Raw genomic sequence first — 24,174 nt, 5'->3', positions numbered from 1 at the left:
GACATGAGTAATTATTATTCTATAACCAAACCGATTAAATTATGATACAATAACTGCAAAAACAATTTATCAATGGAAATTTATGAGTGATAAAAATATTAAATTTAAATCACTCAATATTAATTTGTAAATTTGACATCCTTATTATTATTAAACGTATATTTATATCTTGACTTTCTCCTTTAAATTTTTGTAATAGAACATGAAATTAAGTCTAATATCGTTTAAAAATAATATTTTTTTGTTATCATAATTTCAGAGCGATTGACTTATATGTGTGCACTATCTGGTAATAATTGAAAATCATTCCATAAAGTTGTTTGTTATTCACAAGTGTAAAATGTTTTCGTTTTAATTTCAGGACTATTTTATGAAGACATTGAATTTTACCGTAATTCATATTTCATATCAGTAGTATATTACACAAAGCCTTCAGATTAGTTTTTAAATAATGAGAACAATTATATGCACATTAAATTTTGCTATAACAATAACCATTAGACGTACATAACAAAGAGTTTTTTTTTTTTTAATTTTAGAGTACGCATTGGAGAGTCAACTGGAAATAATTTTACTCCCAGGCTCCGGTAGTTATAAATTTCCACATATTTTCTCATGCCCTTTACAAAACTCATTTACTCAAGTACCGATTTTTTAAATTTATTGTTCAACCAACAGTATGAGTTTTAATTGAACGAATTTGACCATTTTCACAAAAAATGTTACTTGAGAAAAAATGTTACCAAAGTTACTTGAGTAACACGAGTTACTTAACTCCGTTGTTGAATAAAATTACTGAATTATAAACGGGATTGTGTGCAATAGGGTGATGTAAACCAAAACTACTTTACTAATATATTTTTTTATGAGTTTTAACCGTCTATAGGTGTACTCTTGTTAATTAATCGTAAAGTTTACACTGAATTAACAAGTATACAAAAGTAAATGAATGAAATGAAATGAAAATGAAAAAAAATAAATAAATGGTAAATTCGTAAGACCCCATTGGCCGCCGCAAACATTAACATCTTTATTATTAGATAATATATCTACACATTTTTTTACGCATAGAACTCTAGTACTTTTTCTTAATAAAATCACATTCTAGCGTGGAGTGTTTTGGCAAGGTAAACTTTTTTAATAATGGCTCAATAAATTTAATAATTAAAGGAATTAAAAAAAAAATTAAGTAAATGAATTGGCCTAAGTTATCTTATTTTTAAAATTATTGTTATATATAGATCTAATAAAATACTCGTATTCAATAACCGAATAAATATTTATTGCATATTTTTGTTCCAGGCTTTACTCCCAATGAAGTTGGTACTCAAGGTGGTCTTGGTAACTACACTTTATATATAGCGTCATCAAAAACCTATTTTAACGATTTGTGTGTTTGTTAAATGTGCGTTTTTCGAATAATGTAATTTGCAAATTTAAAATTTCGCCGTCTTTACTGAGGTTACAAAATTGCCATAGTAAAAACACTTTACAAAATTATTTATACTTTGTTAACACATTTATTGCATTTCCAGGTAATGATCTCAAAAATGTTATTACTCTTGGTAATGAACGAAGAGTTATATTTAAAGACGCTATAATATTGTTTATGCTCGAAATTCAGAACGGTAAATAATAAAATAATGAAAAAAAAACTATTGGTTACACGGAAAAATGCATATTCGGACCAAAAAACATTACAGTTAACACATTTATAGTTAAAACAACTACACAAATAAATCGTCCAATTAATTTAACTAAATTTAGTTCAACAATATGTTTAATACTTGTTCCACCGTTATAGTTTTTTTTATTATTTTAATACCACTACATCAGAACAAAAGTGTATTAAATCAAACATATTAATTTTTCGGTTTTTTGGTTCATGTAGATTTAAATTTCACACTCTATTCACTGCCTTTTTTGTAAAAGTTGCCTGACGATGAATATTTGGTCAGTTGTTGATCTACCAGGCCTAAAACCACCTTGGTATTCACCAGTTACATTTTCAGCTGTCTCTTTTATCCTCGATAGAATACAGTTATTTATTAATTTATTTATTTTTTGTCAGTGCAACTAGCTGAATTTGGCGCTTACTTTTGAAAACTTTTTTTTAGATCCAGAGCAACGCCATACAAATTTTATCTACCAATGTCGAATGTTAGGATTGTACGTGAGTACAAGATATCCGGAAAGATACACAACAGGTGCTGATGTTTCCGCCGACAATATTTGTATCATAAGTCATCATGCAAGTACCGAGGTGTCATTCAAATACATTGGCGATTCTTTAAATGTTGTAAACGATGTAAGCCATGCGGATACCGGGGAAAGCTTTATGCAATATTCCATGAAATAGTTTCTATACTCTCAGGTTTTTTTCCATTAATAACACATTAATTATAAAGTAATTCTGTTATTATATTTAAATATTTTTTTCGTGCCACAGTAATATTAAAATTGTCAAATAAATTAATCTACCGCATGTCAGTCTTTACATTATTTGTAATACACCTATTTTGTCATTTCCCGGACCATTTGCTTGTAATAACAAAATATTAAAAAAAGTGAGAAAAGTAATATCGATATCTGTGGTGTGAGGTGTATTTGAGTGTATTGATCGGTAATACGTTAAAAGGTTTCATTTATGTTCTGCCGTTTTGTTTGATAAATGTTTATTTAATTCATCTTTTTTAATTCTATTATCACTCTAATATTATTTCCACTGTTTTAAACACACTTAGATCTACTATATGAATTCACCAAAAAAAAGTCAATACTATATATGAATCGATAGATTAAATAACACACTTTATTCAGCATAGTGTCTGTACACATATCATCACCTCTCGTGTAGACCACCACATAGGCACTAGCTTGACCATAAAATTACAAGGGTAAGACCGGTGGGTAATATAGTGTAGCAAACGCTCCTAACAACACGTAACTTGTTCTGGTCCAATGACGGTCTTGGAGTAGTAGCTCCTTCAAAAAAAAAAAAAAAAAGGAATACACTTATGCTTATTATATAAGTCGTCCTTTTTAGGTACTGTACATGTACATACTACGTTTATTAAAATTGAGATGGACTCAGTTTATATAATTTACTTCGATCAAAGAAATGTTCGTTTGAAACTACTTTAGTTATGGCTCTCTCATATAAATATTTAAACCGCCGCCAATCATTAACGGAGGCAAGAGAGTTAGTTCAAGAATCAAGTGGTCAAATTGTCATTACGACGTTTAGTTCTAATATATAAATTATTAACGAAATTATTTTTTAAATATATATTTGAAATAATTTTATATATTCACTAGTAGCAGGCAGGCGACCGGTTAGGTCACAGATATTAGCTGGCAGGCGACCAGTTTCGAATAACTATTTTTTAAGATATGATGGAAGGGGAAGTGCGGTTTGGAAATGAGCGCAGATAAAAATAATACTACACTCCACCTTTCTTCCTGCCTTAAACTTGAAACTTCAATAACTTCAAAAATAGTTATCCGTAACTGGTTATCGACCAGTCAAAATTGTTAGTACATTATTATTCTCAATTTTAAAAGTTAGCAAAATATATACGTTACCATTTAAGTTTCAAAAGTTGCCATCAAAAAACTAAGTTGGGTGGGGGGTAAAAACAAAAAACAATGTGGAAAATTGAGATCACATTGTATAAAAACCATATGAAAAAAAAACTTAAGAATTTTAAATGGTAACGCATACATATTATTAACTTTTTAAATTAAGAAAAATTTGCTGAACATTTTGATTGGTCGATAACTAGTTTTGGATAATTAGTTTTCAAGTTATTTAAGTTTAAAATTAAGGACGGGAGGAAGGGTGGAGAGTCACCTAACCTAACCGTCATAACTTTCGAAATTGAATTACTTGAAAACTAATTATCCAAAATTGGTTATCGACCAGTCAAAATATTCAAAAAATTATTCTTAACTCAAAAGGTTAATCAAATATATACGTTACTATTTAAAAAACTCATGTTTATAAGATTTTAACATATAATGGACGAAGTTAAAATTAAAAAAAAATTAACTACATTTTTCCCAACTAATAATCATAAAATTATAAAAAAAACTATTAAAAAAAGTCTAATATATTCTAAGTTATTGACAGAACACTGAACCACCAACATCATCAGCAGTATAGACTGGAACAAAAACATAAAAATATGCAATTAAAAATGTATTCGGTTATTGAATATGATTATTTTATTAGATCTACGTGTAACAGTAATTTTAAAAATAAGATAACTTTAATTAACTTAATTTTTTTTAAAAATTACTTTAATTATTAAATTTATTGAGCCATCATTCAAAAAAATGAACCTTGCCCGAACACTCCACGCTAGAATCTAGCGATTTTATTAAGAAAAGATACTAGAGTCCTATGTGTAAAACCTATTGCTACAAACAAAGTTGATAACAAATCGTCTTGTGTACCAAATAAATATTTATCAGTATGTGATTCAGTAGTTTGGGGAATTGTTTCATCTGGCGGTGGCTACAGAAAAATGAAAGAAATAATGTAATTTACTGGAATTAAATGTATGAACAAATCTACGTTCAACAAAAGAGAAAACAAAATGGGCGAACGCTGGAAATCAGTTTTGTCAGAAGCGATTATTGATGCAGGATTTGAAGAAAGGCGGCTGGCCGTAGAGAACGGTGATGTTACTGATACAGACACTCCGTACATTACTGTTATTGTTGATGGAGGGTGGTCGCACAGAAGTCATGGTCATCGTTATACAGCCAATTCTGGAGTTGCGTGTGTTATTGGCTTACGAACTAGAAAGTTGTTGTACGTCGGTATTCGAAACAAGTATTGTTATATGTGTCAATATTTATTGAAAAAAATAAAAAACCAAACCAACACGATGGTTGTTTTAAAAATTGGGAAGGAAGTTCTCCGGGAATGGAGTCTGATATGATAGTCGAAGCGTTTAAATGTAGTTTTGAAATGCATGGAGTTGAATATAGAAGTATGATTGGCGATGGAGACTCAAGTGTTTATGTCAAAGCACAGATGCTAGATGAACAATTGCAAATAATTATAAAATGGGATTTAATGTTGATACGCTGAGAGAAGATTGAAAAAATGGACCGAAACATATATTTGGCGACCACAGAATGTGCAAAAATTATTACTGTACAATAAAAAAAGACCAGAATACTTCTCTTAGCATTGAAATGCAAAAAGTATTAGAACGTGTTGAAGATGTTCTTAAACCTCTTGTTCGAAAAGCACCGCAATTACTTACGAATGACACGAGTAATTTAGCGGAAAGTTTTTGGCACTTGTTGTAAAGTTTACCGGAAGAAAACAAATGAACATATGGAGCAGCATTCGATTTTCAATACGGACCTTATTGGGCTCATGAAACTTGGAAGAAAACTACATCAGTTAGTCCCTATTCACCTATGCGTAAATTTGCAGAAAAAAAACAGAAAAACAGTTAGAGTATAAACGTAAATCCATGTACAATAGTTTTATGAGTTGCGTTAAAAACAAAAAAATTAAGGTAGTTCAAAGTTGTGGAGAAGAAGACTATGGTGAATGTTGTCAGATACTTGATATGGACGAAGAAGATTTTAAAATCGAAAAAATTCAATTTATAAAATCCTTACAAATCACAGAAGAAGAAATAAAAGTTTTAGAGCACACGACTATTGGTCAGGCTGAAAATAGTAATTGGTTCGAAGCTCGTAAAAACCGTTTGACCGCATCAAATGTTGGGTCCGTTTGTAAAAGGCTAAAGACAACTCAATATGGTCCAACTGTCCGTCGTAATTTGTATAAAGATATAAATAACGATTTACCTGCGTTGCAATATGGACGTCTAAATGAGTCGGAAGCAATTAGGCGTTATGAAATAGAAAAATCCGCGAAAGTTTCACCATGTGGTCAGTAGAAGGGGAATGTATGTACTGGAACAATGGGAGGATTGAGGATTGAGGATTGGTGATTAGCCGGAGGATTAGCCGGAGGATTAGCCGGAGGATTAGCCGGAGGATTACGCAGGTGGCGATCGGATAATTCACAGCTGTCCTGTACCCCGTCTTGTAAGGTGTCTCGGCCGCCGCCCGGAGAATGGCCGCCGCGGGGATGAATGGATGACGGTGTAACAATGAACTCCGCCTCGTTGACCCTAACCTTACCTAACCTAACCCAATCGGCAAATTTTAATGTATTATATTTAAAGAAAAAAATCTTCATTATTTTTATCAACTTTTATCGATTTTTATATTATTATTTTTAGCAGCTAATTTTTTGATTTTCAATCTAACCTAGCCTAACCTGTTTTAAGCTGTTATAATTTTTAACGGTCATTTCTTAATAATATTATTTATGGATAATACATATAAAATATTATATTACTTTTAAATTTTGTTTTAAAACATCGTTTAACTGATGTCATAGAATACGATATTTTATTTAATACAAACCTTACAAATAAAAATGGCAAGTTTCCATTAAGTACAATATTTTATCCTTATAACGCATAGAAATCATGCATACACACCTTAAGCTCACAGACAGGTGAAATTATGTAAATATTATGGTCAGATTTTTTTTTACAATTCTTACTAACCATAGTGTTATAGAAACGATTAATCCAGACCACATTTTTTTTAAATAATAAGGATAGATATTTAGTTCATAGATGAGTCATGATAATTTAGTTTAAATAAATTTAATAAATTCAATTAAATTAAATACATAGTTAACTAAAAAAAAATGAGGATTTATTGTTTTTTTTTTTAAAAAAAGTTTCTTTTAGATAAAATATTTAAGTTACAATCATACCTCTTAAAATCTAATATTAATAAAAAAAATTACAATAATTAACTTCGGTTTCTTAAATCTAAGGTTAGTAAAAAAAAAAATTACAAGTTAATATATTCAATAGGTATATCAACGTAATTTACAAACTTGTCTAATGTAAGCAGGCTCCAATTCCTGGCGATTGATTTATCGACTGTGAGCCATCGGTACAGTGGACGTCTGCATTGCTTACAATGCATTAATCGCATAAATGCGAAAAATCCATTAATGTCATTGATGGCAAATGATCTAACCCCAAATTCAGGTTGTCGTTCTATGCCCTCAAAAGTGCTCCAACACGGGTGTTCATTGCATATATAATCGCGACTGTTGAAACGTTTACAACAATACGCGACATTCCACTCGTTAAACGCACTTGAATATCGTCGTATATGATCTACCCCGTATTTTAAAGGATATTGCGATATACGTTCAAAAACAAAACGTGAGGTAAACATATCGTTTCTTATATAAATTTCTGAGAGATTAGACATTGTTAATTTGCTAATATTTCAAGTTAAACAAAATACACGGGTTGCTCACTGAAATGGTTAACACTAAATGTTGATTTACGTAACTAAATATTTTCCAGGATATATAGATTCAAAAAAAAATATTGTGTATGTACCCGAGGAGTTTTCTTTATAAATGTAGATAATAAATTTACCGTTAGGTTAGGATATACATAATGTAAAACTGAAGAATTTGGATTGGTCACGCAAAGATCATCCTCCCACATATAGTGACGTGTAAGGTTATTTTTTAAAATAATGTATACTATGTAAAAAATATATACATAAAATTCGTTTCGATCAAGTCGGGGTGTGTAATATATCGTCAGAAAAGGTCAACCCTGTTATTTTCTTTATAAATAAAAATCGTAAATTTACCGTGTGACCGTGTTATCGAAGAATTTAGGTTGTTTGCTTAAAAAAAATATCCTCCCCATGTGGCGATGCATATGCTCATTTAAAAATAGTATTTACGTGTAAAAATATATACATAAATTTCGTTTCGGTCAACGAAAGGTCTTTCCATAGAATCTTATAACGCACTCAAAAAATCAGGTTCAGACCAGTTGCTATTGTTTGGTAGATGCTGGCTTGTTTACGTAAAGAACACCCGCCCCCCCATGTGGCGATGTGTAAGGCCATTTTAAAATAATGTATACTATGTGAAAAATATATACATAAAATTCGTTTCGGTCAAGTCGGGGTGTGTAATATATCGTCAGAAAAGACCAACCCCGTTATTTTCTTTATAAATAAAAAATCGTAAATTTACCGTGTAACCATGTTATCAAAGAATTTGGGTTGTTTGCCTAAAAAACCTTCCCACGTGGTGATGTGTATGGTCATTTTAAAATAGTATTTACGTGTAAAAATATATACATAAATTTCGTTTCGGTCAACGAAAGGTCTTTCCATAGAATCCTATAACGCACTCAAAAAAAAAAATCAAGTTCAGACCAGTTGCTTATGTTTGGTAGATGGAACATGAAACGAAATATCATCCCTTCCAACGAGTTGGGAGGGATGAATATTTTGCTTGTTGGAGGGAGGTTATGATTAAATCTTAGACCATGCTAGTGAACCAATATTTCTAATAACGTCAGATTTGGTTCTACAGCGAAAACGTTAACAAGTGCATCTAAGTTTTCACTCCGTTAAAATATTACATTTATTTTTCAGTGTTTAATTTTAATATTATCGGTTTTGTGTTTTTTTAAAAACAAATTATCATATTAATATTATTATTATTGCTTATTTTTAAATATATTTTCGCTTTCGCATAAATTTAACATACTAACGCATACAATATATTAACGCTTATATAAGATATTGCTTACTAACTTTATAACGCAATTCAATTTTTTTTTACGCATTTAACATAATAAATTATTATTAATCAATTATTATTATATTATTAATATTATATTGATCATATTAAATTTTTAATCATGTATCAGTGTAATATTTGTAAAAAGGTGTACTCTTTAAAGCATAATTTAAACCGTCATCTTAAAACTCATGATGGTGTTCGATTTTACTGCGGTGAATGTGAATTTGATTGTGAAAGTAAATTCAATCTTACTCGACACTGCAAAAGGAAGCACGGTATGTAAATTACTTAAAATAAGATACATTTTTTTTAATTTAAAAAAATTTAGTGATTTAATTAAATAAATATATATATTCACACAGCCGGAGCTGGTCAGGATGGAAGACATGAGCGTATACAGCAACGTACTAGCGTTATACAACACACATCCAACAACCAGACATTAGGTTAGTATAAACATTTTTTTTTGTAAAATAGTAAATATTATTAAATACCCTTTTTTTTTAGAACAAAGGGGCACATCACATGAAAGCTTCTTCGATAGTGAAAGTGATGAATTATGTAATCAGGCATATGATAATATTCCATCAACATCGGCAAATTTACCGGACTACATACAAGCCCCCGAACATACGCAATCAAACTCGGCAAGTGGATCAGGTTAGTCAATAATATAGTTTTTTACAAGTGAAACGTTAGGATATGGCTAGATTAAAATTTAGTTAATAGTATATTAGAAATATATCTAATCGTATAAATAGATATTATTACAACTTGGTTAAATTATTAGTAAAACCAATTTTTTAATTTAACTCTGGAATTAATTTTTAAACGATTAACTAAAAAAATTGCCTATCTTCAACGCCTGTTTTTATTATAGTTTTACAAGTGAAACGATAGTCTAGGGTTAGATTAAAAATTTAGATAATAATATCTAATCGATTGAATAGTTAGTATTACAACTTGGATAAATTTATTATTAAAAACATTATTTTTATCATGATTAACCATTAAATGTATAAATATTTTTTTAAATTTATTATCAAAAGCATTATTTTTAACGCGATTAACGATTAAATGTATAAATATTTTTTATTTTTTTTAAGATAAACTAATTTATATAAAAATCGGTCACCGTCTACAACCGTTTTTTTAATTTTTTTAAATTTAACTTCGATACTATTTAACTAAATGTATAAATATTTTTCGTGTTAATAAAATATAATCCTGCGAAGTAAATTACAATTTTTAAACGTTATAATAATTATCTAAAAATCTTTTACACTCTACGGACGATTTAATTTAACTGAAATTATTTTTAATCGATAAAATATTTACATAAAAATTGCCTATCGTCAACGCCCGATATTTTTTTTAGTTTTTTATTTAATTTGATTAGAAAATTATAGTAAACGTATTATATTAAGTAGGGAATATTATTTTATTATTAGGTGTAGGTAAACGACAAAGAAACAACGTCAACCAAACTAACACCCGATTGAAACGTCATCGACTAGCAGTTACTCAAGCAGATGGATTTGTATTAACTAGCAGTGGGTTCAACGGGCTTTGTAAAACTTTCTACAAAAGAAATTTTAATCAGTTAGCTGATTATGACTCTTTCCTGTCTGAAACCAAACCGCAACTATTCGAATTATTAAGAACACTTGTAGCCGAAAATGCGGTGAAGTATACATTAAAACTGGAATCGACGTATAAAATCCCTTCTACAGATGTTTTGGAAAATAGAGCATTCAAGTCATCAGCAAGAACTCTATTCCAGGACACGAACATTGAATCGGCAATAGACGAGGACTTTGCTAAGATAATTTCTGAAGAGGCTGAGATGGAGGGGAAAGGATCCGGGTTTTCTTTAGAGAAAATTGATGGTATACTACTTGATGTATTTAAATATACACCCCTTGGAGGTTCAGCTTTTATACCGCTTCCGGAGACAATTGAAAATCGTAAAGCAACAATAAACGTACAAAATAATGACAATATGTGCTTCAAATACAGCATTATGGCCAAGGACGTTACTGCGCCAAACCCCAGCCGTATCACACATTATCAGAATGTGCCAAGCAGACACAATTTCTCGGGACTTACTTTCCCCGTGCCATTATCTGAGGTGAAACATTTTGAAAAAAATAATCCAGGGGTATCGATAAACGTGTACGGCTTCAAGAAGGGGAGTTTAACATATAAAAATAAATCTAAGAATAACAACGGCCAGACGTCTCAAAATGCGGAAAAGGATGAATTCATTATTATCCCATACAAGGTGTGTGACCGTGAACAAACCGATCATTACGATATATTATATTTCAACAACGGAGAGGGAGTATACCACTACTGTTATATCAAGAATCTTGCAAGATTGGTTGGATGTCAACTGTCTAAAAACACCAAGGAAAAAGCCATCTGCAGACGCTGTTTTAAGGTGTACATCGATGAACCGGGTAAAATTGATAAAGAAGCTAGACTTGAAGATCATAAACGAATATGCGTCAAGAACGAGTCAGTAACTCCAATTCTACCACCGCCAAATACGTACATGCAGTTTGAGAACTGGGGTAACACCCAAAAACTCGATTTTGTCATTTACGCTGATTTCGAGTGTTTATTGAAGAAACCTGTAGGGGACAACCATTTTGGGAAAACAACTGTCACCCAAGAGCATGTTCCCATGAGTTATTGTTATTTAGTTAAAGCTAGCGAGGATGTACCGACAGAGCTAATGGATCAATTCGACATACCGCAATCCCCGGTTGTATACAGAGGTAATGCAAATTCTGAGGCTAACGATGTACCGAAGCATTTTATACAGAGCATTACTGATGTGGCACGTAAAATTGAACAGCTTTTAAAAATCAACACTCCTATATGTATGACATCACAGAATGAAAGTAACCATAAGTCTATCGTGAACGGGGGTAAATGTCCTCTTTGTAAATGTAAATTTTCATTAACAAATAATCCGGTACGTGATCACCATCATTTAAGCGGTAGATATAGACAGACTGTCTGTAATAGGTGTAACTTAAAGATGCAAACAGTGAAATTCGTAAGTTGCATCATGCACAATCTCTCTAGTTATGATAGCCATATAATAATAAATGAATTAGGGCACGATCCGCATACAATAAACGTAATTCCAAATAGTGAAGAAAAATTTATTTCTTTTTCAAAATATATTTCGAATAGGTTTTCTATACGTTTTCTGGATAGTTATCGTTTTATGGCTAGTAGTTTAGAAAAATTAGCCAATAACCTTGCTCGATCCGATAAGACAAAGTTCCGTTCTGTGATAAGTGCATATGGTGAAGATGATTTGGATATGGTTACTCGTAAAGGTGTTTACTGTTACGATTATACGGACTCATGGGAAAAATTGGAAGAACAGTGTCTACCGCCTATAGAACAGTTTTACAGGTGAATTATAATAATTATATTACATAAAAAAAATAATAATAATAAAATAAATTAAAATCATTTTTTTTTAGTTCACTGACTGAGAAAAATATTTCCCAAGATGATTATAAACACGCTCAAAATGTATGGAATCGTTTTAAATTCAAAACTTTAGGCGAATACAGCTTATGGTATGTGATATATTTAATAGTATTCTATCTTAGTCTGATAATTATTTATATTTTTCAGGTATAACGAATTGGATGTACATATTTTATGTGATGTTTTTGAAGCTTTTAGGGAGCTCTGTTTAAAAACATATGAAATCGATTGCTGTCATTATTATACTATCCCTGGTATGAGTTTCGATGTGTGTTTGAAACACACTGAAGCCAAGTTGGAATTGATATCAGACTATGACATGTTACTTATGTTCGAGCAAGGTAATAACAATTATAAGTTTCATTGATATTACATCTCTAACATTCGTTATCTAATTTAGGTGTAAGAGGGGGAATCTGTCAAGCTTCAAAGAGATACTCTAAAGCTAACCACAGCAAGGCGCCCGTATACAATCCCGAAGAACCAAACAGATGGATAACATATCTTGATGCAACAAATCTGTGAGTAATAATAATGTAAAAACTGTATTTATAGTTTATTTTTTTTATTTTTCATATAATTATTTCAGATATGGTTGGGCAATGTCGCAAACGATACCAACTGGTAACTTCAAATGGTACGAAGGAAATCTTTCTGTACAATCTATTCAAAACCGTTTAGACAGAATAGATGACAATTCGGAAAACGGGTTGGTTTTAGAGGTTGATGTCGAATACCCGAAATCCCTTCATGATCAACATTCAGATCTGCTGTTTATGTGTGAGAAGATTACCCCTCCTGGTTCAAAGATAAAAAAATTAATCTTAACGTTAAACGATAAAAAAAAGTATATTGTGCACCACTCAATTTTAAAGCAGGCTCTGAAGGAGGGTCTTGTTTTAAAAAAGGTGCATAGGGTACTTCAATTTGACCAAAGCCCTTGGTTAGCTAGCTATATTTCACTCAATACGGAAATGAGGAAAAAAGCAACCGACGACTTCCAAAAGGACTTCTTTAAGCTCATGAACAACGCAGTTTTTGGTAAATGTGTATATATATAATTATATTTAAAATAATAATTTTTTAAAAAAATAATATCATCTTAATTATTTTAATAGGTAAAACCATGGAGAATGTGCGCAATCGCATGAAGATGTCTCTTGTCTGCAGTCCTGCAGCTTTTCAAAAACTGATAAACAAGCCTACATTTAAGGGTGTAACGCAATACAATGAAAACTTGTATGCGGTACACCTCCACAAGGCAGTTTTAACTTTTGATAAGCCTATTTATGTAGGATTTACTGTCTTGGAAATCTCCAAGACTTTAATGTATAATTTTCATTACAATGTAATGAAAAAATACTATGGATGTGACATACAACTGTTATACATGGATACAGGTAATACTATTATTATTTTTTTTATTGAAGAACTATTATATATATTTATTATTAATATTTTCAGATTCTCTAATGTATTTAATTAAGACAGATGACTTTTACCATGACATGCTAACCAAACCGGGTTTTCTGGAAAAATTGGATACATCTAATTTCCCGCCATCTCATCCGTGTTATAGAACCGAGAGAAAAAAAGTTCCCGGAACTTTCACAGGTTAGTTATACAATATAATAGTTTCTTTTTTTTATTGTATATAGGTAATAATTCTAATATGTTTTAGATGAGACTGGAGGTGAAATAATCTCGGAACAAGTGGCTCTAAAACCAAAATCGTATGGTTACATACAGGTTGGACATGAACATATTAAAGCTAAGGGCGTTGCTTACCATGTAATAAAGAACCATATGACATTTGAGGATCATATGGATTGTTTATTCCAAGGTATCAATGGAAAAGATCCTGATGCATTCAATCCATACCGTACGATGAACTCATTCCGTTCTTATAAACATAATATTAAAACCATTTCAACCCTCAAGCTAGCGTTAAATCGACATGACGACAAGAGAGTTGTATTACCTGACCGTATACATACTTTACCTTATGGACATTATAAACTAATGTAAGTTATAAAATCACTAGTTTGTTAAAAAAAAATGTTACTTATATAAACAATTTATTTAAACATAGGGAGATGGCTGAAGAAGAAGAAGAAGAAGATGAAGAAGAAGAAGAAGAAGAAGAACTATAATTTCCAATTTATTATTAAGTTTATAGATATTGTTATTTTTTTTTTTTCACCCTTTTATTTATTTTTGTTTTGTTATATATATTCTCTATACACTTCAGTTTTGTGCAGACAACCTCTCCCACTTCTGATTGTTGTAGTGAGAATATGTAAATAAAATTTATTAATGTTCCCTCCCCTTTTTTTTCCACTTTATAACAATAACATTGATTAAATTTGTGAATACATGCATATAATATATGTTTAATTAACTAATATCTGTACATGTATGTTATACTTGTAATGTCAATAATATAGATTTAATATTAAAATGAATTATATTGTAGCTAACCTCAACCTTTTTATTGTAAATAAAGTGTTATTATATATGTACATATACACTTTTTTTTTACCATTTTATTTTTTGTTTTGTTATATATATTTTCTATACACTTCAGTTTTGTGCAGACAACCTCTCCCACTTCTGATTGTTGTAGTGAGAATATGTAAATAAAATTTATTAATGTTCCCTCCCCTTTTTTTTCCACTTTATAACAATAACAATGTTCAAATTTATAATAATAAATATATATATATATATAAATAATATCTTTACATGTACTATGTTATATTCGTAATGTAAATAAAAAAAATAGACTACTAAATTATAATAAATAAATTGTTTTTATTAAAAATAAAGTTAAACTAAAATACATTATAATATACAAGGTTATGAGATGTTTACAAACCAATTTCGTAATGCAAACATTTTATAAAAAGTACAGTGTTTAGGGTTTAAATTCATATGAAATAAACATGATGGATATGATTCTTCAGTGGTTAGTTCCGATAAGCGAGGGCATCCGATGTCTTCAAGGTTAATTATTTGGATATGTGGTATAAACTGATGTAAAATATCTTTTTTCTGTAGCCCTTTGACATAGATGATTGTAAATGTTAAAGAATTTAAAATTCTCGATATATCTTCTGCTTCAACGTCTCCATATTGAGGTGTCATTGAGTGATGGTTTCTAGCTAGCCACCTGTTAACGTTTCGAGTGTTTTTGTTTGAAGTTTGTGTAAAGTTGTACTTAAATATCCAATGTTGTGTATTCCATGTGTCAGTTGCAATTACAGATAATTCTTTTATTAAATAATTAGAGTCTGGTGACATAATGCATTCCATATCCAAAATAGCAGAAGTCATTATGAAAAAATAAATCAACTAATTTGCCGGCTTCTTAAATCCTGATTTATCTGCGAGAAACACTTCTAAAGAACTTATACGGCCTAATATATGTTCATCTAATTTTCGAACATCGTTTTGGTCTTGAATACTATTAAGAATTTCTACGATTGTTTTATCAGTTGTATACTTAAAAATTTCATTATCATCATTGAATTTTTCTATAGTAGTTTCTATAGATTTAATATTTTCAAGGTTATCTGATGTTGTTTTCTGTATGTCATACAACTGTTTTGTAATACTTGAAATTTTATTATCGTTATTTTTTATAAGTTTGCTATTATCGTCAAGCGTTGAAATTATATTGTTTATAAATGTATCAGCAGTCTCTCCAAACACGTTCATAGTCAACGTATGACTGGCTATGGTTGCTTTATATCAGTCCTATTTATCCAACTATTTTCGGTCGATGGAAATCCTAACCATTTAACATACAATTTAGATCCTTTAGTTCGAACAACTTTTTCCACTAAGTAGTCATGTGGATAGTTGGTTTTAGACAATTCTTCGGTGTAGAAACAACCCGATATAGGATTATTTTTATAATCTTTAAGTAAATAAGTGGGGGGATCTGTTTTGTTGACTTTAGTAATACAAAACACCTCGGTAGACCAATTCGGAAGGTATTTTTTATGGAAGAAACTTTTATAAATTGATATTCTGACGTAATCACCAATTTTAAATCTGATTTTTTTATATGGAATCACACGTTCACGTAATTTAACTAGTGAAGGGTTTGCATTAGCTTGTGCAGGTGTTAATCCTATAGATCTGTGTATAGTATGATTATATTTTTCGGTTATTAATGGTAGAATATCTAACCAGTTATATGAACCCCTAGCTGTGAACTCTCTATACATAAGATTTTTAAGCGTTCTATTAAATCTTTCGACTATGCTGGCTTTCAAAGTCGAAAAGGTAGAATATCGTTTTACTTTATATTTTTCAATTAATTCATCAAATGTTTTTGAGTAAAATTCTGAACCTCTGTCCACCTGAAGGAGTTTAGGACATTGAATATTAAATATTTTAGCCATTGCTAATGTTACTTCTTTACTGGTTTTAGATTTTAAAGGTGCTGTGTATGCGTATTTAGTATAACAATCTAATACTGTGAGTAAATATTTATACCCCTTATTAACGTTCGCATAGTGTACCATTTCACATAAATCTGCTTGAAACAAATCATTTTTTCCATATAATACAACCTTTCTTCTTATATAATTTCTTCTTGCAGGCCTGTGTAGTTCGTTAGCAATTTCCCGTTTAGACATCGGGAATTCGTTTAATTAGCTTAGACTTGAGTAGCTCTTGCCAAATTATTGTGATTTCATTCGAAACACCTGTATTACCTGCTGATTGTGAAGCTAATAGTAATTTTAAACGTTCACACAAATCGTTTGGATTTTTCCAAAAAATTAGTTCTTTCTTAACGTTTTTTCTTAGCGTTAAAGTAAGACCTTCACCTTTGGCGAATAAACCAACAATGAGATTATATTTTTTTCCTCCTTTGCGAATATGTGTTTTGTTTTTATTCAGATGAACACTTGATTTTATTAACATACTTTTATAGTTCCCTAAATCTGTCTCAGTATAGTTCATAGGTTTTTTTGAAAACAATAACTCCAAAACACCTGTGGTTAAGGGGTATGATATTTTATCTAAATAAACTGATTCTTCTTTAGCCTCAAACACTAACGCGCAGTCTCCGAGAGTAATTTTACCATTTTTATGTTGTATAGGCCCATAAAGTTTATCCGAGTTACTAGACTCTAACCATGTTCTTATGCGTTTGTTAATAAAGTCTTCCACGTCTATCGCGTCAGGGTTTTGATCTTGTGTCGATGAGGTGGCTTCTGTATCTGTTTGCATAGATTCATTTACTAGGTTTTCTTTTGATTTAATTTTAGTTAATTTTATATCTGTTAGTTTTTGCAGAGGTTCAATTATAGGATTTAGGTTTTGCCTTATAACATGATCGGTTCTAGCATTATTTTGTTTAAGATCTTTAAATTTTTGTTTAATATTTTCTCTAGCCTGTATTAACTCTTTTAATAAAGTGTAACTTTCCTCTGCCATGTTTGATCGATAAATGAATAAATAGTTATACGAGTTGTACTCTATATAGTAACAAACGTATCGAAATTGAGCCTATACCGTCCGTTATCTCTCTCATCGTCTTTGCTAATAACTATAAAATTATATTTTTCACGATTCCAACAGGTTGTACAAAACTCGTTAAATTGATTATATGACATATCGGTAGCTACATGATCATTGTAAATATGTTTTAAGTTGGTCTGATCCATTTTGAACACCACAAGAAAATTTGCATTATCACGAAGAATTCTTTTATCTAAATATGAATAACTTTGTGCACAATATAATAAATCCAACTTGTTATGTCTACCGCGAGCAAAATAAGCGCGTATAACACCTTGACTTTCTGTTAAAACGTCATCAAAAATAAATGTGCTTTCAGGTAAAGCTTTCTCAGGAGGAATTACAGTATCGCTTTCGTTAAAAGTAAACATCTTCATACCATCAATACCGGATATAATATCCTTTAACATTTTATATTTTGGCTGATCTACAGTTTTCGAGTATAAATAAATGTTTTGAAACTTAATCCCATTAATGTTAGTAAGTAAAGAGTATACGCAGTTGGTTTTACCCCCTCCAGAAGGGGCTAAAATTAAAGCGCGTACGGAATTTGGTAATAAATACCCATTTTTAGACTTAGTCTGATACATCTCCGGAGGATCCGCGTTTAAAACTGAAAGTTTAATAGTTTGTGGTGAAAAAATCATAACGGTATAAATATATCTGATTAAAAACGTAATGGCTCATATGATGTCTACACGTCGAAAGAACAACACCAACAAAGGTGGTGGTATACTAAACACTGCTATAAATAATCTTCCATTTGAATTACAATTGCCCGGATATAAGTAATTGAAAAAAAATAAAAATAATAAAAATAATGATTAAAACTAATAAATATATTTTTTTTTTTTATTAGATTCGCAGGTCCTGGGACTAAATTAAAAGAAAGGCTTGCACGGGGTGATAGAGGTGTGAATAAATTAGATGAACTCTGCCGAGAACATGATATTGCCTACAATAATAGTAACTCTCTGAATGATAGGCACAAGGCTGATAGATTATTAGAAGATAATGCTTGGGAGTTAGTTAAATCTAAAGACGTTGGACTTAAAGAAAAAGCCGCTTCTTGGCTAGTAACTACTGCTATAAAAGCTAAACGGAAGTTAGGCATGGGGATTCATTATAAAAAAGCTGTATCCGCAGCAAAAAAAGCTGTTAAAAAGAGTACAGAGAAAAACATGGTTAAATTGGCTAAAATCGCTATAGTAGCAGCTAAAAAGGTTGTGGTTAAAAATAAAAAAAATAAATCAGTACCTAGAATAATATCTATTCCTAAATCTGGAGGGTTTTTACCCATTTTACCTCTGATAGCTGGTTTAACTGCAGTTGGATCTTTAGCTTCCGGGCGAGTAATATTGTTAAAACTATTAATGATTTAAGGGCTTCTAAAAATACAACTGTAAAGTTGGGAAAAGGATTGTTTTTAACGCCCTATGGGCAAGGAAAATATAAGATAGGAAAAGGATTATTTCTAGCACCTAAATCATCAGGGGCAGGAATAAAAAAACCTAAAAGTACTAAACGAGGAAGTAATTCAAAAAACTAATATCAGAGCTACCCAAGCGTGCATTATTTGATTTTGAAATTAATAAATGTGCACGTCTTTTAAAAATACCCCATTACAGGGGAACCTGTTGTAGAGATACGTTGCCTGTTCATACAAGAAGCCAAGAAGCTTTTGTTATTAATTTATCTCTCTCGGTTAACGCAGGTACCCACTGGGTTGCTCTCCGGAAGAAGTTTAACCGTGCTTATTACTATGATAGCTTTGGCTTAGAACCCCCGCTTGAAGTTCAGAAATATTTAAAAAGTTGTAAAATCATTTACAATTGTGAAAAACAGCAACGATATAATACATATAACTGTGGACACTTGTGTTTAAAATTTTTATCGGAACCATGACAACTTTAACACTTAACAGTAATTCTTCTGAATTAACATGTGAATTTTTTCCCCCTATAGAAGTTGCTAATAGTTCAGAATTAGGTCTTTTAAGCCTTCAAACAAACAACTCTATACCAAACATCAAACCTGGATGTAACCGTATTGGAGTAGTACGTGATAACGCCCTTGATACAGTTACTAACATACAGTTAATAACCATACCTACAGGTTCTTACGAAATAGTGAGTCTAGAAGCAACCATTAAATCACTATTATCCGATATAGTTACATATTTTGAATTAAAAGCTAACACTGTTACTTTGAAATGTGAAATGAAGTGCAGCCATAAAATTGATTTTTCTATGGTCGACAGCATAGGTAACTTATTAGGTTTTGATACTGGGATAATATATAAACCCGATGAGAAACATGAGTCTCAGTGTATTGTTAACATTACAAAAGTAAACTGTATAAATGTACAGTGTAACCTAATAACATCTTCATTCGATAATGGGACTTCAAGCCATATTATTCATCAATTCTATCCTACAGTTGCTGCAGGTTATAAGATAATAGAAGTACCTCGACATCTCATTTACTATCCTCTTATCACCACATCTATATCAAATTTGCGTATATTGCTAACTGATCAGGACGGTGATTTGATCGATTTTAGAGGTGAACCAATCACAGTTCGACTACACATTAAACAGAATATATAAAAAATGGGTTTGAAGTTTTCTAATATAAATAGGACTACAATCTCTAAACGATCTATTAAACAACAGAATCGCACCAAGACAACTACAAAACGTAAACACCTAAAGAAATCTAGAAATATTAACAGGAAAAAACTTAGCAAATCTAATTTGAAATTTTTACGGTCGTTAAACACACTCTAATTATGGATGATATTTATCTTGACGTGTCATCTGGATGTGTAGATGAGTGTAAAATTATTGATAAAGAATTTCACTCGTTTTTACCATTCTCTACTTCTGCTCTATCAAACAACGATGAAATTCGTATAGCAGTTCAAAATTCAGATAGTTATACTCTTCCAAGTGAGAGTTATATTTATATTGAAGGTAAACTACAAAAGCCTTCTAACGCTACAGGATCGGTTCGTTTTATAAACAATGGGTTGGCATATCTATTCTCCGAAGCACGTTATGAAATTAACGGTGTTGAAATTCAAAAAGTACGCAATCCAGGTATAACGTCTACTCTTAAAGGGATGTGTTCGTATACTCAATCAAACGTGTATACTTTAACAGATAGCGCATTCGACGGTGTGAAATTTGATAATGAAAAATTTGCACAAGAAGACCAATTTTCCGGAATTATCCCACTGAGTCATTTATTTGGTTTTTGTGAAGATTATAAAAAAATTATTATGAATTGTTCACATCAATTAATATTGAATAGAGCATCGACAGATTCGAACGCTTTACAGATATTCGAAGAGGAAGCTGCTAAAAAAACAGCTCTTGCTGGAACAAAAATAATTCTTTCTAAAATTGTGTGGAAAATGCCGTTAATTAAAGTTAACAATAAAGAAAAACTCGGTCTAATGAAAATATTAGATAGTCGAAAATCGATTGAGGTTCCATTTAGGACTTGGGAGCTATCTGAATATCCTACACTCCCAACAAATGCACGTCACTCGTGGTCTGTACGTACATGTAACAAATTAGAAAAACCAAGATATATTGTTGTAGGATTTCAAACTAACCGTAAAAATACCTATACTTCATCCATGTCTGTTTTTGATCACTGCAAACTGTTTAATTTAAAAGTGTATTTAAATACACAAGTGTATCCATATGAAGATTTTCGTGCTGACTATTCTAAAGGATTATTTTCACTTTTCTATAAAGCATATACCGATTTTCAAAAATCTTACTATGACCGAGATAGCGTTGCTCCACTTCTTAATAAAGATAATTTTTTAAAGTTTATGCCTGTGGCCGTCATTGATCTTACACACCAGGATGACGACATTAAAGTTAGCACAACAGATTTAAGAATTGAATTTGAAGCTTTAGAAGCTTTTCCTGCAAATACCTCAGCGTACTGTATGATTCTACACGATCAAATTATTACTTATAACCCTTTTTCGGGTGATGTTCGAAAATTGTAACGTTTTTTTTAACTATATTTAATAATTTGTATTAATTTAATTGTTTTTAACCTTATATTGTATGAACTTATTTCATGTAACTATATGTAGTGTAATGTACCTTATATGTTAAGAGATTATTTTAAATAAAAAAAATAAAAAACATTTGTATTTTAAAATTAATTTTTGTTGACTTTTTATTTGAAACGTAAATTACAATAAAACCATATTTAAACAGTATAGTATACACTTAAAATTCAAGTTTTCGAGGTGCCCATGTTGACTTCTCCGTGTGTTTATAGTTGTCGTATGCTTGTGTTGAAAAGGAGAAGCATTGTGATTCTTCTTCACCACGCCAATCGTATCGAGTTGGACCATCATTTACATCGATTGCCTTTAAAAAAAATTTAAAATTAATTAATTAAATAATATGAAAATTTTTAAAATAAAAAAAATGTGTACAATACCTTAGGTATGTCATTTCGGTCAGTTATTTTCTTCATCCAGACGTCAGCCAATTCTTCAACAGCAAATCTTTTAATTTCACTAATATAATTAGGTTCACTCATCGGCTCTATTGCTGAAGTTATAGTAATACATGATACCTCCATGATACATCTTAACAACTCTGTTCTGCTTGTTTCCTTGGTTGGGAAGAAACAGCCCATGTAATATTTTATAATCATTTCGATTTGTTGATACACGTTTTCCGTTGTAATTGCCAAGTGTTTTTCAACACATTCATGAACAATATATTCTAGTTCAGCCAGTTTCATCAAATCTCTACGGTTAAGTAGAATGCGACATCCATTTACAGCTTGAGATTCAATAACCAGCACATTTTCATCCTTATAAACCATTTTAGTTAATGAAAGATTGGTGTCTGAGAGAAATGTAGTCTGTGTATTTTCAGGCTTCTCCATGACGCTTGATAGTATATCACCCATTAGTGTATATATAGTTTTCATATAGTGACTTGTTATGCTCACATACCGCGACGGTGTAATGATATGAATCATTACACTAAATGATTTTTTCGGATCGATCCCAATTTGAATAAATTTCCGATCGTTGAAATCCAATGTATAACTGCTGCATCCAATCAGGTCATTTGGCGGAGTCGGTGGAATGTAGGTGTACTTCTGCTTCTTGTAGATTGGTGCGATCGATCCATCCATGATGTATGAATTAAAGTAATTTGTTTAAGTGTAAAAAATAACTAGACACTGGAAACTTTGATTCACTTTTAAACGTTGTACTGCAGAGCTCGAACACTAAACGATGAATGTTTTAGCACCATAGACCATCACTAGTGCAAACGAATCGTTAAATATACCATGTGGGGGGTTAGAATCATTAAAATTGTAGCATTTAGTTATTGGAAGGGAGATTTCTTAAAAATACTGTTAAAAATGCCTACTCTGATCTTAAACCTGTCGTTTCCTGTTGAGACATGTAGACACATCTGACGGTGTACTGTAGATGCTATATGTTTTTGCGTGTTCACGGTTTTTACCCTCTTGTAAGGGTGCATTATCGATATAATATTATATTAGAATTGGACAGTTTAAAAACCACCTGCTTTGACCTTAAACATATCGTATCATGTCGAGGCATGTAGACCCACATGACGGTAAACTGTAGATGCATATGTGATTTACGTGTTCATGTTTTTTTTGTCGTTGTATATAAGACACTTTGTCGGTAACCTTGGGTGTGTGGTCTGGATTAATCGATTCTATAACATTATGGTTAGTAAGAATTGTAAAAAAAAAATCTGACCATAATATTTACATAATTTCATATATCTATGAGCTTAAGGTGTGTATGCATGATTTCTATGCGTTATAAGGATAAAATATTGTACTAAATGGAAACTTGCCATTTTTACTTTTAAGGTTTGTATTAAATAAAATATCATATTCTATGTCATCAGTTAAACGGTGTTTTAAAACAAAATTTAAAAGTAATATAATATTTTATATGTATTATCCATAAATAATATTATTAAGAAATGACCGTTAAAAATTATAACAGCTTAAAACAGGTTAGGCTAGGTTAGGTTGAAAATCAAAAAATTAGCTGTTAAAAATAATAATATAAAAATTGATAAAAATAATGAAGATTTTTTTTCTTTAAATATAATACATTAAAATTTGCCGATTGGGTTAGGTTAGGTAAGGTTAGGGTCAACGAGGCGGAGTTCATTGTTACACCGTCATCCATTCATCCCCGCGGCGGCCATTCTCCGGGCGGCGGCCGAGACACCTTACAAGACGGGGTACAGGACAGCTGTGAATTATCCGATCGCCACCTGCGTAATCCTCCGGCTAATCCTCCGGCTAATCCTCCGGCTAATCCTCCGGCTAATCACCAATCTTCAATCCTCAATCCTCCCATTGTTCCAGTACATACATTCCCCTTC

At 31.0% G+C, this 24,174-nt stretch overlaps 2 protein-coding genes across 2 annotated transcripts; one reads left to right on the top strand and one right to left on the bottom strand.

Annotated features, from left to right (window-relative positions):
- Nucleotides 1-13,703: 13,703 nt before the first annotated feature.
- LOC126845192 (uncharacterized) lies at nt 13,704-14,408 on the top strand. The gene is made up of 3 exons (XM_050583795.1): nt 13,704-13,816; nt 13,884-14,226; nt 14,295-14,408. Exons 1-3 carry the CDS (start codon nt 13,711-13,713, stop codon nt 14,353-14,355), a joined length of 510 nt encoding a protein of 169 aa, XP_050439752.1. The 5' UTR covers nt 13,704-13,710; the 3' UTR covers nt 14,356-14,408.
- A 7,591-nt stretch (nt 14,409-21,999) lies between these two features.
- Nucleotides 22,000-22,927, bottom strand: LOC126845191 (uncharacterized). The gene is made up of 2 exons (XM_050583794.1): nt 22,217-22,927; nt 22,000-22,143 (listed from the first exon to the last, which is right to left on the bottom strand). Exons 1-2 carry the CDS (start codon nt 22,925-22,927, stop codon nt 22,000-22,002), a joined length of 855 nt encoding a protein of 284 aa, XP_050439751.1.
- Between the last annotated feature and the right edge of the window lie 1,247 nt (nt 22,928-24,174).

This window comes from Adelges cooleyi, unplaced genomic scaffold (assembly GCF_023614345.1).
Source record: "Adelges cooleyi isolate 19-005CV unplaced genomic scaffold, UGA_ACOO_1.1 ACOO_flye_CR_arks_rails_tigmint_CR_PRNA_70, whole genome shotgun sequence".
In the NCBI taxonomy this organism is placed as follows: domain Eukaryota; kingdom Metazoa; phylum Arthropoda; class Insecta; order Hemiptera; family Adelgidae; genus Adelges; species Adelges cooleyi.
Note: the sequence above shows the minus strand (reverse complement) of the source record. Positions and strands in the feature narration are given on the sequence as shown.